Genomic DNA, 13999 nt, shown 5'->3' with positions numbered 1-13999 from the left:
TGGGGTATGAAGGCAAGGACATACCTTCCAGTGCTGACAATTGCTAGTGGTGACAGTTGCAGGGTTATTTTTGGAGTTTTATTCTATCATTCTTTGAACTCCTGTGTCTGCTCCCAGACACTGTTAACCCTGACACTGTTCAGCTGTCACAAGGCTTGTCTTTATGTAATGGGTGCTTGCCGACTTACCATACACATGGATGAAATTAAGCAATTTCTTTCTTTGCTGGAAGCAGATGATGCCATTCTTATGCCTCTGTGGAATATGCGTGAATACTGAGACTATATGAGTGGGACCAGTTGTGTGGGGGGGTCCTCCTTGACTAGGTGGCTATTTGGGAGGCGGGGATGATCCATGTGATTGACACATCCCATGTAGTTGACTCTCTCTCACTCTCTCTCTCGTTTGTTTACCCAACAGGGAAGCAGCTTTCATCATGCTTTGCATGTAAAGAAGTTATGCTCTAACAGAATATTGGCAGTAATGCAGTTTGAAACTTAGTGCAGATACCAGATCATGGCCACAAAGGGAAATAGTAGTAAGTTTTCATTCAGAAGACTTTTAAGCATTTGCCCTTATGATGGCTGTGAGAAAACGTTGTAATCCATAAAAGAGCAAGCATATCAAAATAGTGGTTCTCAATACAACAAAGGTTGAGTTATTGATTTAGTCTAAATATTAGTGGCTGTATTATACAGCAGATAATTTAGTGAGTTTGTTTTCATCATATCTTTTAATTCTGTACTACTTTCTATGTGGAAAACACAAAACAGTGGTCAGGGTGTCTAAAACAAGTTGCACTCGCTTTTGAATTCTGGACAGGACACACACAATATATATTTGTCCAACACCTCAGTGTGTTAATGTGTGCATGAGGACTTGCAATTTTGATTCAGGTTTGCACTCTTTAAAGTAGACGTTCAACTTCTGGTTCGGCTACTCTGTTACCATTAAAATACTTACTGAGCAATGTACTACTGTGTACTGCTATGAATAAAATAACTTGTTTGTGGCACAGCAATAAATGAGGTGGAGTGGATCTGTATTTCTTGTTCTTTGGCTAGATTAAATCCTAATACCTTCAGTCCCTGAAGTGCTCATATGTTGCCATTTTTAAAATCTTTTGGGCATAGAAAGAGTCCACTTTTGCTAAGTATCTGAATCCAGTCTATAAATCCTTCACTATCCCTACAAATCAAGTAACTGTACTGTAGATTCATTGCAGGAACAGGTGGGGATTTATGATGTTTGTCTTCCTTCCAGTTTCCATTCCTCAGGAATCAAATGGGATATTGACCAATAGCAACCAAGGCCAGTAAGAGCTCCAAAGGAATCTAGCCTTTTATTTTCTTGGATGTAGTAAGCTTTCTTTGAGGCCAGTTAATCCAGTAATTTGTGGGGAGGGAAACCCTTTCAGTTCTTTTGGCTGGCAACTAAATTGTTCAGAGTGGTTGTCTCCAGTTGCTTTGTTGTGCAGATAAGAGAAACTGTTTTTCAATCAATAACATACCAGTCACATAGAAGTATAATTTCTAGTCTAAATTCAGTTTTAAGATAAATCTGTTTCAGGTGAAATGAAACCAGTGACACACTATATAAGGAAGGCACATACGAGTACAATAGTTTGGCTTCATTATACTTGTGTGTCAGTTCTCTTATTCAAATGGTTGGTGCTTGTAATGCAGTAAATAAGTGCATTTTTTGGAGTTAAAAATGTACCTAGTTTTGGTGAGGACTGGGCAATGTTGTTTCTACAAATCAGGTTTTAAGATGAAGTATTGCTTGAAATTATAGTAGCAATTCTAATCCTATGTGTGTTCACTGGAAAGACAATGCCTAATTGGAGAGTGGAGGAGGGCAGTTTAAGAGAAAATCTGCTTATAAAAAAAACCCACCCTCAAAACTTCCTAGGCTTTGAATTTTTTATTGATGGAAGATGCTGAATGGGGCACATGTGAAAAAATGGCTTGTTTTAAGAGAAAAGCTCATGATAATCATTCACTGCTACAGTGTGTGTCTCTGCAAGATTTTTATAGTTTAAAAAAAGCAGGGAATTTTATCTCACTTAAAATTGTAGCTGTATTAAATTCTGAGATCACACACACACACACACACACATACATATATACACACACACACACACATATATATATATATATATATATATATATACACACACACACACACACACATATATATATATATATATATATATATATATATATATATATATATACACACACACACACATATATATATATATACACACACACACACACACACACCCCCCACCACACACACACTGATATTTTGACTTGGGTTCTTTTAAAATAACAGTCTTTTAAAGAAAGATACAAACTTTAAATATATTTTTAAATCATTTTAAATGTTTTTGTCTAATCTGGCTAATCGTATATTAAATTGGCTAAATCTGGCTAATCGTATATTAAATCTTATATTTTGAATAATGGAGTGGGATTTTGTTACTTCAGAGGCTGTAACATAGGAATTTGGCTTTGACAGAGAAATTATGGGTTTGTTTAATGAGCAAAGGCCATCACTGTCAATCGGGTTCAAGCTTTTATTGGTCACAACATGCCGAGGTGTCTCTTCAAGAAGTGAGCACACCTTCAGGCTTTTGAGAAGAGTCTTTTATACTTTTTACATACAGACTATAGGATTGAGTACAGAGCATATCAGAGGCCAAAGTTTCATGGTATACACCAATCCTACAAGCAGAATAAAGCTTAGCCTTTGGTAGATAAGGTGAACCAATTACAAGGCAGAAATCAGCAATAATGCACGAATCAGCTTTAGCTGTGCCTATCTCTAGTCAGGCAGAGCAAGGTATGGTCAACAGGTGCTTATCTCTAGTCAGGCAAGGTAGAGTATTGTTTCCAGGAAAAGGGGCCATGGAAGGCAGGGTACAGAAACTTGTGATCTTTAGGGCTTATGTAGGTAACACAACTAGGTGAAAGGGGATAGTGGAGTTTTCCTTCATCAGCTTACACCAATTTAAACAATTGATCCTCCTAGCTCTGTATTGTCTACACTGACAGGAAGTGGCTCTCCAGGATCTCAAGCAGGGGTATTTCCTTTTCCTACCTGGAGACCTTGGACTTTCTGCATGTACAGCATGGGCCCTACCACTGAGCTATGACCTCATCCCCAGTTAAGGAGATAACTTAATTGTAACTCTCTAGAGTAAGTTTAAACACTATAAACAGCACAATAAAACATGTTGTTTAATGTGTGCTTCCTGCTGGACCCAGGCACTAACAAATAAACATAGGTTCTAGGAGCTACCATCCTGTAAACCACCAGAACATGGAATCTACATAGCCCATTTGAGCAATCTCATATTCCTGTTTTATGTGCTCTGATTAAGTGAGCTCTGTAATCTCTACATTGCTTCTAAAATATTTTTGACTCCAGTTACTGAACAGTATTGATGTTTACTTTCCACTTATTGAGACACACTATTTTGCCCAGTACTAGCCCCTGCTTATGGAACATTCTGGACATCTATAGCCCAATCCATTCATGTTTGTTCAGATGTCAATTCCCACTTGGTTCAATTGTACATGCTTCCAAATAAGTGTGCTTAGGACTTGTAGCCTTAGCTTTCAGGTAAGTGATCTTGTCAGTATCCTTGCATGGTGTGTGTATGTGCTAAGAGGCAAACAGATCTCTGTTTTAGGCAGATATAATTTTGCAGTGCACTTGGGCAACATAATCACAGATTTTGAATTATCCTTCTAGGTTGTGTAAAAGCTCTACATGATTGCAAACCAATGAGGTGATTCTCACAACTGCAGGAAATCAGGCTAAGGAAGCCTAGCCCGCTTTCGTGCACCTGTGTGCTGCAATGGGAGCTGTGTGGTTCCCAGCCGCAAACTGCAGAAAGTACCCCCACCCTTAGCAAGCATTCTGCTAACCCGGTTTATCTGATCATGACTTAACATGGTGCGGCTCCGCAACACAGCGACTCATGAGTAGACCCCCGACTGAGAGGCTACAGCAAGCCTCGCTGCATGGGTCTCCCCTGTATGCCCTGCACTTGCAAGAGGTATGCTGGGACTTCCGGGGGCCAGGCTATGGAGCCGGTAGTCATGTGGGTGGCCGATCTGGCAGCCCAGGGCTCGGCACTGGATTGTCTGTGGGGAAAGTGGGTCAAGCCTCAATACGGATCGTGTGTATAGCCTCAATATGTTTTGTTATAGTGACTGGTTGGTATGCATATTCAGAAAATAGATTCTGAAGCAGGAAACTTTATTTAAATACATTCATCCGACTTTTGCACAGAGATAGTTGCACATATTTTAAATTTAAAATATATTTCAATGACTTCAAAAGTTTCTGTGTCTATTTTATCCATATTGTAGTATTGAAGCTATAAACAGGAAAACAAGTTCATAAATATGCATTGAACCTTATGGTGTATTTGAGACTGAATATGCTGGCCAATCTATTAGTCCAACAAAACATCCAACACAACTTCTGTTATAAATACTCATTGTAGAGTGAGTGTGTGTATTAGCCTTGTCCAGTACTCTTACCAACCTCAAGGTCCCCACCTTGAGGTTGGTAAGAGTACTAGACAAGGGAGGGAGAGTGACAGAGCTTCTCAATAGATGTGATTTTTGTCACAATCACATAAAGTCTCCACACTGAATGCCACTGGACTGTATTGCAAGTGCTGCAGACTTTTTCTCATTTAAGACAATTCTTTGATTGCATTTGAGTTTATCAAAATTGTCCCACAAATGGCTTTTCTTTTCTTTTTTTACTTTGGACTCAGGAGAGTATGCATTGCTCAGTCTGATTATCTTGATAAATTTTGCTTTTAATAAGGAACATACTGCAAACTTAGACTCAAAATAGTGCTGATGTGCCCAATACAAATACATTTCTGCATGCTTTGTACTACAGAAGAGTACTGATAAAAATTAAGTTTTATTTCAATCATTTAAGAAGGGGGATACTTTTCAGAAAACAATTCTTCTTCTTCTTCTTCTTCTTCTTCTTCTTCGTTCTATTAATAAAATAAAAACATTCTTTATTAGCCACCTCACAACAAATTGTTCTCTGAATGATTCACTGCTACGTTTTATATCATAAGTTCTTAGTATAAAATCAAACTGTGCTTCATATACAAGGAAGATAAATCTGCAGTATGCAATTGTTCTGAATTGGGTTTCACTCAAAATTTCTCTGAAATCATGAGTCAGATTAACTACTTTAATTGTCACCATATGCTGTTCCAGTGAGTGACCTGACTCCTGATACAATCTCTTTCATTGAAGCTTTCCTGGAACAGCATGTTCCAGACCTTGCACTGGTCCAAAGAATTTCGTGCCGTTCCTAAATCGAATACCAAAAGATCATTTTACAGTATGTTCAGTACCCAGCTCTTGGGAGGTAGGGGAATAAGGGGACACTCTTATGGAGATGTCAGAGGGAGCTGAAAGATAGACAGGTTCACTAAGGAAGTGAAGCTGCCAGCATCATTTACAGCTGTTAAAACTGAAAATGGAATTTGTTTGCTTAATTTAACACCCTGTATCTTTCTTCCTTCCCCATTTCCTTTTCTTCCCCCAAGGCTTGTATAGATGAGAATCTGGACATGGTAAAGTTCCTGGTAGAATATGGAGCCAATGTAAATCAGCAGGATAACGAGGGCTGGACCCCACTTCATGCGGTTGCATCTTGTGGCTATCTGAACATAGCAGAGTGAGTGAGTTTCAGGATGACGTAGATATTGGAAATAGCAAAGTAGTTGTCTCTTTTTCAGAGTCAGGGGGAGATGCCTGAATGTCTGATGTCCAGTTTGGTACCATTTGTTAACTTCTACTTAAAATGATGTATATGAACAACTTTATAAGCAAACACTAACATAGGTATTTGCACGCCTTTCTTTTGCATGGACAACCTGATGAAATGGTAACTAGCTGCATCAAAGTTAATTGCAGAACCCCTTTAAATGTCTGTGAAAGACAAGATGCCTGAATTTTCTGAAGAACTGATAATGATAAAGGATTCCTTAATTCTAATTAAGTTTATTTATGCTCTGGAATTTGACATGGATCTTAAGTCACTCTGGTGCAGGCCTTAAGAGTTACTATATACTGTATATCCTAGTATGGATCAGTAACTCCTTTAGGATTTGATATTCTACTAAAATTTAATAGTGCATATTGGCTAATAAAGATAAGTCCACAGAAAACAATCCTTTCTAAAGTAAATGTTACCTTCGCTGTTATCAGTCCAAAAGCTGCCACAAATATGCCACCAAGTATTGGGCAGAGGAGAGGCTTACTAATGCACAGTTGTCATTATAAGTCGTTACTGTTTCAACATCAGTAACAGGAGTCCTTTGCTACTGGGATGTCCTCTTGGAAGTGAGATTTATGGAATGAAGGGCAGAGATATTATTTTGGAAGGAAATATCTACTCTTGAGTCTGGGGCAGTGGGCTCCATAGTTGAAGGCCCTTCTTTCTGTCATAACTATGGCTGCAATGCAGTGAGGGCTCCACTTGCTGTGGAGCATCTGGAAAGAGAAGGAAAGGTAGAGCAGATTGAAGCAGAGAACTACAAGCATGATGTATTCTGAAAATAAGGCTGTATCAGGAACATAGTGAACAGAAATCGACAAAGCCTTGGTTAATCCACAGTCTTACTCTACTCAAAGAAAGCAAAACATTTGTGTGCCAGCTTTTTCTTTCCTACATGTAATTTCCTAAGGGAAAATTCAAGCCTCTTGTCTTAAAGATTTTGTGCAGTTTCTTGCTACACTTTTGTTGAGTGATGAGGAATGCAAACTTCAGAGATTTAACATAACTTTTCTAGAGCATAATTAGGTAATAAATTGAAGCAGGAGGATTAGTTGCAAAGAACTAGTCTATATGAATATCAGCTCACTCTTTTGGATGATGATGTGTTCCTGTACAGAAAGGCTGATAAAGCAGATCTTACTGATCTTCATCAGACATCATCCTGACTGAAAAATTGCCTTTTAGAATAATTTAAAAAAACTGGTTCAAAAACCTATTAAAAATGGAGATAAGAATTGTATTATTTCCAAAAGCTTTTAAGGTGTGCAGATATCAAGAAATTATATCTAAAAATGGCTGATAGCTTTTAGCTGTACCAAGTATAGTTTGTGATGGAAGATCTACTATTGCTCCCAACTTTAATCACAAAGCCAAATAGCATACCCTTGTTATGATATGGTCTTGTACGGCCCACATGTGCTGTTTTTGTCCAGCTACTCATGGATAGGAAAGATTTTATTGAGATTTTATTTTTCCATTAGTTATACACAGATATATAAAATTAGTAGTTTAAAACACAAGTAAGCAAACCTTTGTATTCTGTATTGCTATACAACAAACTACCTCATTTGACACAGTGGCCGTGTTCAGACCTAATGTGGAACTGCAGTTCTGCACCCCCCGCTCTTCCATCCACATTTGTACATCTGGGAGAGCTGCCTCTCTTCAGTCAGCAAGACTGCAAAGAGATGGGGGAGCTGGCTGTGGGGGCTTCCTTCTTGATAGGAGGGCACCCTGTACAGCCATTCAGGCCAGAGTGAGGGAGGAGGTTCCTCCCTCAACCCCAATTCTGCGGGGCCGAAACTGAGGTGCCAGCATTTGAATGTAACCGTAGTGCCACAGAAATGGAGTTTGCGGCACCCAAGCTCCACTCTGAACCAAAGGTTCAGATTGGAGTTCAGGGAGGTAAACCACGGGTTGCTTTCCCCCACCAACTTCATTTCCCCGAATTCAGATGTGCAGATTAGGAAATGGGAGGTGAAGGGACCCCCCGTTTCCTGTTGCATCTGAATTTGGTGAATAGATAACTAAGCTCTATGTTAAAAAGGAGTTAGGGGTGAGAATTAATTCTTGACATTCCATCTATACACTGGCTATCTTTCCATGTAGATACTTAATAAGTCACGGGGCCAACATAGCTGCTGTGAACAGTGAAGGTGAAGTCCCATCTGATCTTGCAGAAGAAGCAGCTATGAAGGATCTGCTCTCAGAACAAGTGAAGAAACAAGGTTAGCCAAAGATGTTCCTTTGTACCTTTTTAGATGGTTTTTTAAATAAAGGAAAGCCTACACTTTTCATAAAGAATACTGACATTTCTACTTCGGTAATAAAACATTAGGAATAGTGATGCATGGCATAAAGTACTGTTGATGCATTTTGAAAATATTGAATTTTGTTTATACATCTCTTAAATTAGGGTATACACAAAGGAAGATTAAAATTCTGAAAAAGTGAAATGATCATCCATCCTGTGGTATAGTGGTTGCACTTCTTTGAGTTTTACTTTAGGCTGCTGTTGACTTCATAGAATACCTCCGGTTTTGTCTTTCTAAATTGGAAAATATGATTTCAGTCTGTTTTATTCTGCTGGCATTTGTCAAAGATCTTGTCAGCAGAGCTGCGTTTTGCACCAGTGACATTTCTAGTGTGTCCAAAAGATCTATAGAATGGTTTGTATAGGGGCCTTTTTCTTATAAAACAAGCCTAAAGTAAGTTTTGTGCTTAACACAGCATTGCCCCCCCCCGAGTATTTACAAGGCTTCAGATTGTCAAAATATCACCCTGCGTACGTGTCTGCCCCCCGCTCCCCACTGGTTATTTTTGGCACAGTTGGGACTCTACCAGCTCAGTCTTTCTATATTGACATACAAAAATATACCATGAAGATGAGATGCTAAAATGTTGGCTGGCACATATAGATGGCAGACAGTTGTGCTGGATGAGTGGTGTTTTTTTTAAACTTCAAGGCTAATTTTGTACAAATGGCTGGTCCGTGGACACTGTATCTAGGGATTTTTCTTTATTTGATCTTGACAATTTGGTGATTGGCTGCTTCCATTATGAGAACTGTGGAAGTTTGCCTAGAAGCCACATGGGGAGCTGCTTTGAAAAGTGCAATCCTTTCTGAATTTATTACCGTGTTCCCTTGGAAACGAAACCAATTTAACTCTGCTTACCTGCTACAAAGCTTCCTAACTGGTGTTAGTGTTGTAGGAGTTAGCATGCTGAGAATAATCCAGGATTCTCTTTGCTGTGCTTATAACCCACAACTCTTGTGGGTGAACTTGTGCAATACAAATGAATGCTTGTGTGCTCTCGTTCTCTCTCTCCCATTCTCTCTCTCTGTATGTGTATTTCCAAACTTGGTTCATAATCCCATATGGCTGGCGAAAATTTGAGTGTGCAGAAATACACATTTCAGATTCGATTGAGTACATAAGAAAAGTCTGGCTGGATCAGGCCCAAGGCCTATCTAGTCCAGAATCCTGCTTCACACAGTGGCCCACCAGATGCCTCTGGGAAGCCCACAGGCAAGAGCTGAGGGTGTGCCCTCTCTCCTACTGCTATTCACTTCCCTGCAACTGGTATTCAGAGATATCTTGCCTCTGAGGCTGGAGGTGGCCTGCAGCTACCAGACTAGTAGCCACTGATAGACGTGTCCTCCATGGATGTATCTAAACTCCTCTTAAGGCCATCCAGGCTGTTGGCTGTCACCACATCTTGTGGCATAGAATTCCATAGGTTGATTATACGTTGTGTGAAAAAGTACTTCCTTCTGTCAATCCTAAATTTCTTGGCAATCAGTTTCATGGGATGACCCCTTGTTCTAGTGTTATGAGAGAGGGAGAAAATTTTCTCTGTCCACTTTCTTCACACCTCTAAAATGTCTCCTCTAAATTGTCTTTTTTCTAACCTAAAAAGCCCCAGGGGTTGTAGCCTTGCCTCATAAGGAAGATGCTCTAGGCCTCTGATCATCTTGGTTGTCCTCTTCTGCTCCTTTTCCAGTTCTAAAATGTCGTTGTTAAGATAAGGTGACCAGAACTGCATGCAGTACTCTAAATGTGACCACACCATAGTTTTGAATAAGGGCATTATAATATTAACAGTTTTATTTTCAAACCACTTCCTAATGATTCCAAGCATGGAATTGGCCTTTTTTCACAGCTGCCACACATTGAGTTGGCACTTTAAATGAGCTGTCTACCACTACCCCACGATCCCTTTCCTGTGAAGCTGGGTTTTTTTGCCCCAATATACATCACTTTACACTTGCTTATACGGAACCACATTTGCCATTTTGTCACCCACTCATCCAGTGTGGAGAGATCCCTTTGGAGCTCCTCACAATATCCTTTGGATTTCACTGCCCTAAATACTTTGGTGTCATCTGCAAATTTGGCCATCTCGCTGCTTATTCCAACGTCTAGATAATTTATGAACACGTTAAAAGAGCACTGGTCCCAGTATTGATCCCTGGGGGACCCCACTTCTTACTCTCCTTGATTTAGAGAACTGTCCATAATACGCCTACCTTTGGTTTCCTGTCCTTCAATTAGTTACCAATCCACACATGAACCTGTCCCCTTATCCCATGACTGCTACGTTTTCTCAAGAGTCTTTGATGAGAAACTTTGTTGAAAGCTTTTTGGAAGTCCAGGTATAATATGTCAACTGGATCACCTTTATCCACACACCTGTTGACACTCTCAAAGAACTCCAAAAGGTTCGTAAGACAAGATTTACCTTTTCAGAAGCCATGCTGCTTCTCTCCCAGCAGGGTCTGTTTTTCTCTGTGCTTTACAATTTTATCCTTGAGGATGCTTTCCATCACTTTGCCTGGAACGGACGTTAAGCTAACCAGCCTGTAATTTCCCGGATCGCCTCTGGATCCCTTTTTGAAAATCGGTGTTACATTTGCTACTTTCCAGTTCTCCGGTACAGAGCCTGATTGTAGAGATGAGTTACATATTTTTGCAAGGAGGTTGGCAATTTCACATTTGAGTGGTGGGCCACTATGTGAAACAGGATGCTGGACAAGATGGGCCTGATCCAGCAGGGCTGTTCATATGTTCTTATGAGAACTCTTGGATGGATGCCATCCCGCCCTGGCAATTTGCTAGTTTTCAATTTTTCCTGAAAGTTTAGAACATCATCTCTTGTCACTGCTATCTGACTCAGTTCTTTCTCCACCATCCCCAAAAAGCCTGGTTCAGGAACAGGTATATGCTTAGTATCCTCTGCCATGAAGACAGACGGAAAGAACTCATTTAGCTTCTCTACAACCTCCATATCCTCCTTAATAATCCCTTTCACTCCCTCGTTGTCTAATGGTCCAACTGCCTCCCTGACAGGTTTCCTGCATCTGACGTATTTAAATAAGTTTTTTCCCCCCTTGATGCTATTAGCTAAATGTTCCTCAAACTCTCTTTTTGCCTCCCTTATTGTCACCTTACGTTTCTTTTGCCAGAGTTTGTGTTCCTTTCTGTTCTCTTCATCTGGAGGGGGCCTTCCAATTTTGGAAGGAAGTCTTCTTCCCTTCTGTGGCTTCCTTGACATTACCTGTTAGCCATGCTGGCACCTTCCTGGACTCAGTGGTACCTTTCCTCTTTAGGTATACATTCTAACTGGGCTTCTAGTATTGTGGTCTTGAGTAAACTCCATGCATTCTGGAGCGAAGTGACTCTCCTGATCGTCCCTTTCAGTTCTCGTTTCACCATACCCCTTATTTTGGAGAAGTTTCCTCTTCTGAAATTCAAAGTGTCTGTGTTAGACTTCCTTGGTGATTCTCTCCCCGCATGTATGCTGAATTTGATCACACTATGGTTACTGTTCCCTAAAGGGTCTATGACCCTGACATCACACACCAGGTCCTGGGTGCCACTCCAGGATTAAGTGGTTGGTTCTAGGGCACAGTCATTCAGCGTATCTAGAAATTTGACCTCTTTGTCTTTACCTGACTGTGAATTTACCCAGTCTCTGTGTGGGTAATTGAAGTCACCCATTATTACTGCCCTGCCTCTCCTTGACACCTCCCTGATTTCTTTCTGCAACTCCCAATCACTGTCAGCATTTTGATCTGGAGGGCAATAGCACAATCCCCATTAGCACATTTCCTTTCAGGCCTTGTATTGTCACCCACAGGGTTTCTGTGGAGGACTTCAGCCCACCTAGATTTTCTAGCTTGTTAGATTCTATCCCTTGTTTAACATACAGGGCTACTCCACTTCCAAGGCTACTCCTCCCTGTCCTTTCTATAAAGTTTATATCCAGGGATAAGTGTTCCACTGGTTCTCACTGTTCCACCATGTTTCTGTTATGCCCACTATATCTATTTCTGCGTTAGCAACCAAGTACTCCAGCTCACCTGTCTTGGCACCGGAGGCTTCTGGCATTGATATATAAGCACTTATACGCGGAATCTCTTACCTGGTGTATACTATTTTTCTTTTGACTCCTTGACCAGCTGGCACAGCCTCCTGTCTGCTCTTTATGTGGTTCTCCTCTGTCCTCTTCTGTTTTATTTGAATCCTTTACATGCTCACACTTTAAAGGATGGCATTTGTTGAACCGGATACTGCCCAGCTCCTGTTGACTATTCCCCAGGCATCATTTTAAAAGCTGCTCTGCAACCTTTTGATTTTAAGCACCAGCACTCTGGTTCCATCTTGGTTCAAATGCAGTCCGTCCCTTTTGTACAGGCCTTGCTTGCTCCCAAATGTATCCCAGTGCCTACCAAATCTGAACCCCTCCTCTCGGCACCAACATTTCATCCATGCATAGAGACCCCTCGGCTTAGCCTCTCTCACTGTACCTGCATGTGGAACAGGTAGCATTTCTGAGAATGCTACCTTGGAGGTCCTGGACTTCAGGATGCTACCTATCAGCCTAAATTTGGCTTTCAAGAACTCTCCACATTGTTGGTGCCGATGATTTCCCCTGCTAACACCTGCTAACTGCGCAAAGAGGCACCTTTTACCATGGTGATTCTCCTTATTTAGCAGGGGGAGAGTAACTCGCCCTATCCACCCCCAGCACAGTACTTCCAGTGACTGTTGCTGGTGTCTATCTTATGTTTCGTTTCAGAATGTGAGCCCTTTGGGAACAGGGAGCCATCTTATTTATTTATTGTTTCTCTTTGTAAACCGCCCTGAGCTATTTTTGGAAGGGCGGTGTAGAAATCGAAATAACTACTTCTACTACTACTACTACTACTATTACTACTACTAACCAATTGCAGGGGCAACTAACACTCAAGCAATTGACATTTTACAGCTAAGAGCAAGAAAGTAAAGATGAAATCAAATTTAAATAAACAAAACTTAGATAAGTTGTTTTAATTATTTTATAGGCCACGTTTTACCACCAATGGCAAATACAATTGCTATTAAAATAGAAGACAGATAAATAGAATTGTAAAGTATACTCCTTTACATATTTATAGTGTGTGTGTGTGTGTTGTATCTATAGTGGCACATAATAATGCACGTGTGCACACACTGCCTTGATACTGCTGCCCAGAGCAAAACTCATTCTGCTCACTGACAGGGGAAATTAGATGGAACACTGGTCCCCACCCCGCCAGAGGAGTATTCCCTGTGCAAGAGGATATGTGCGAGGACTCACTTTTTAACTTGCTTAGGAATTGCTTCATGCTTTTCCTAAGAAGTAGTAAGTCTGTCAGTGACTCAAACAAAGCCTTGTCCTATATCTGAATAAAAGGTCAGACTGAAGGGAGATGCTGAAACCATATACAGGTGGACCTCAGTATTTGAGGGGTTTCTGTTCTGCAGCTGTACCACGGATATGGAAACAGCGAATATCAGATCATTGATTCCTATGGGATTGCACGTTCCAGGCTGGCTATCTTCAGCCAATTTTTGTGGAGGGGGAGAAGCTCCTTACCGGTCTGCTGCTTCCCCCAGGTTGCACTGTGCCTTTCAATTGGCCGAAAATTGCAGGTTTTTGTTTTCTGATTTTTGTGGATTTGATTCCTAAAATGGCAGCTGGAAATGATCTCCGTGATCATTTCTGGCCACCCTCGACCTGTGGATATGCAAGGTCAATGGTATCCCCCCGCCCCCCCCCCATGTATACTGAGGTCGGGTGTCATTTTCCCAACCGTGGATATGCAGATAACGAATCTGTGAGTAAGGAGGTCCATCAG

General features: G+C 40.8%; 1 protein-coding gene across 12 annotated transcripts in view; it reads left to right on the top strand.

Annotated features, from left to right (window-relative positions):
* PPP1R12B (protein phosphatase 1 regulatory subunit 12B) overlaps nt 1-13999 on the top strand; it is a 161123-nt gene that overhangs the window by 22110 nt on the left and 125014 nt on the right. For 10 of the 12 annotated variants that reach the window (XR_008306393.1, XR_008306394.1, XM_053247065.1 and 7 more), the window contains exons 2-3: nt 5603-5733; nt 7945-8063. Coding sequence is in view for 10 of the 12 variants with exons in the window: in XM_053247065.1 (XP_053103040.1) it covers nt 5603-5733; nt 7945-8063 (250 nt within the window). In the remaining 2 variants the exon portion in view is untranslated. Of the gene's footprint in view, nt 1-472; nt 539-5602; nt 5738-7944; nt 8064-13999 lie in introns of those variants that run through there. The other 2 variants (XM_053247064.1, XM_053247067.1) reach the window with 2 other exon arrangements.

This window comes from Hemicordylus capensis, chromosome 4, assembly GCF_027244095.1.
Source record: "Hemicordylus capensis ecotype Gifberg chromosome 4, rHemCap1.1.pri, whole genome shotgun sequence".
Classification (NCBI taxonomy): domain Eukaryota; kingdom Metazoa; phylum Chordata; class Lepidosauria; order Squamata; family Cordylidae; genus Hemicordylus; species Hemicordylus capensis.
The sequence above is the reverse complement of the archived record's forward strand: the minus strand, read 5'-3'. Positions and strand labels throughout refer to the sequence as shown.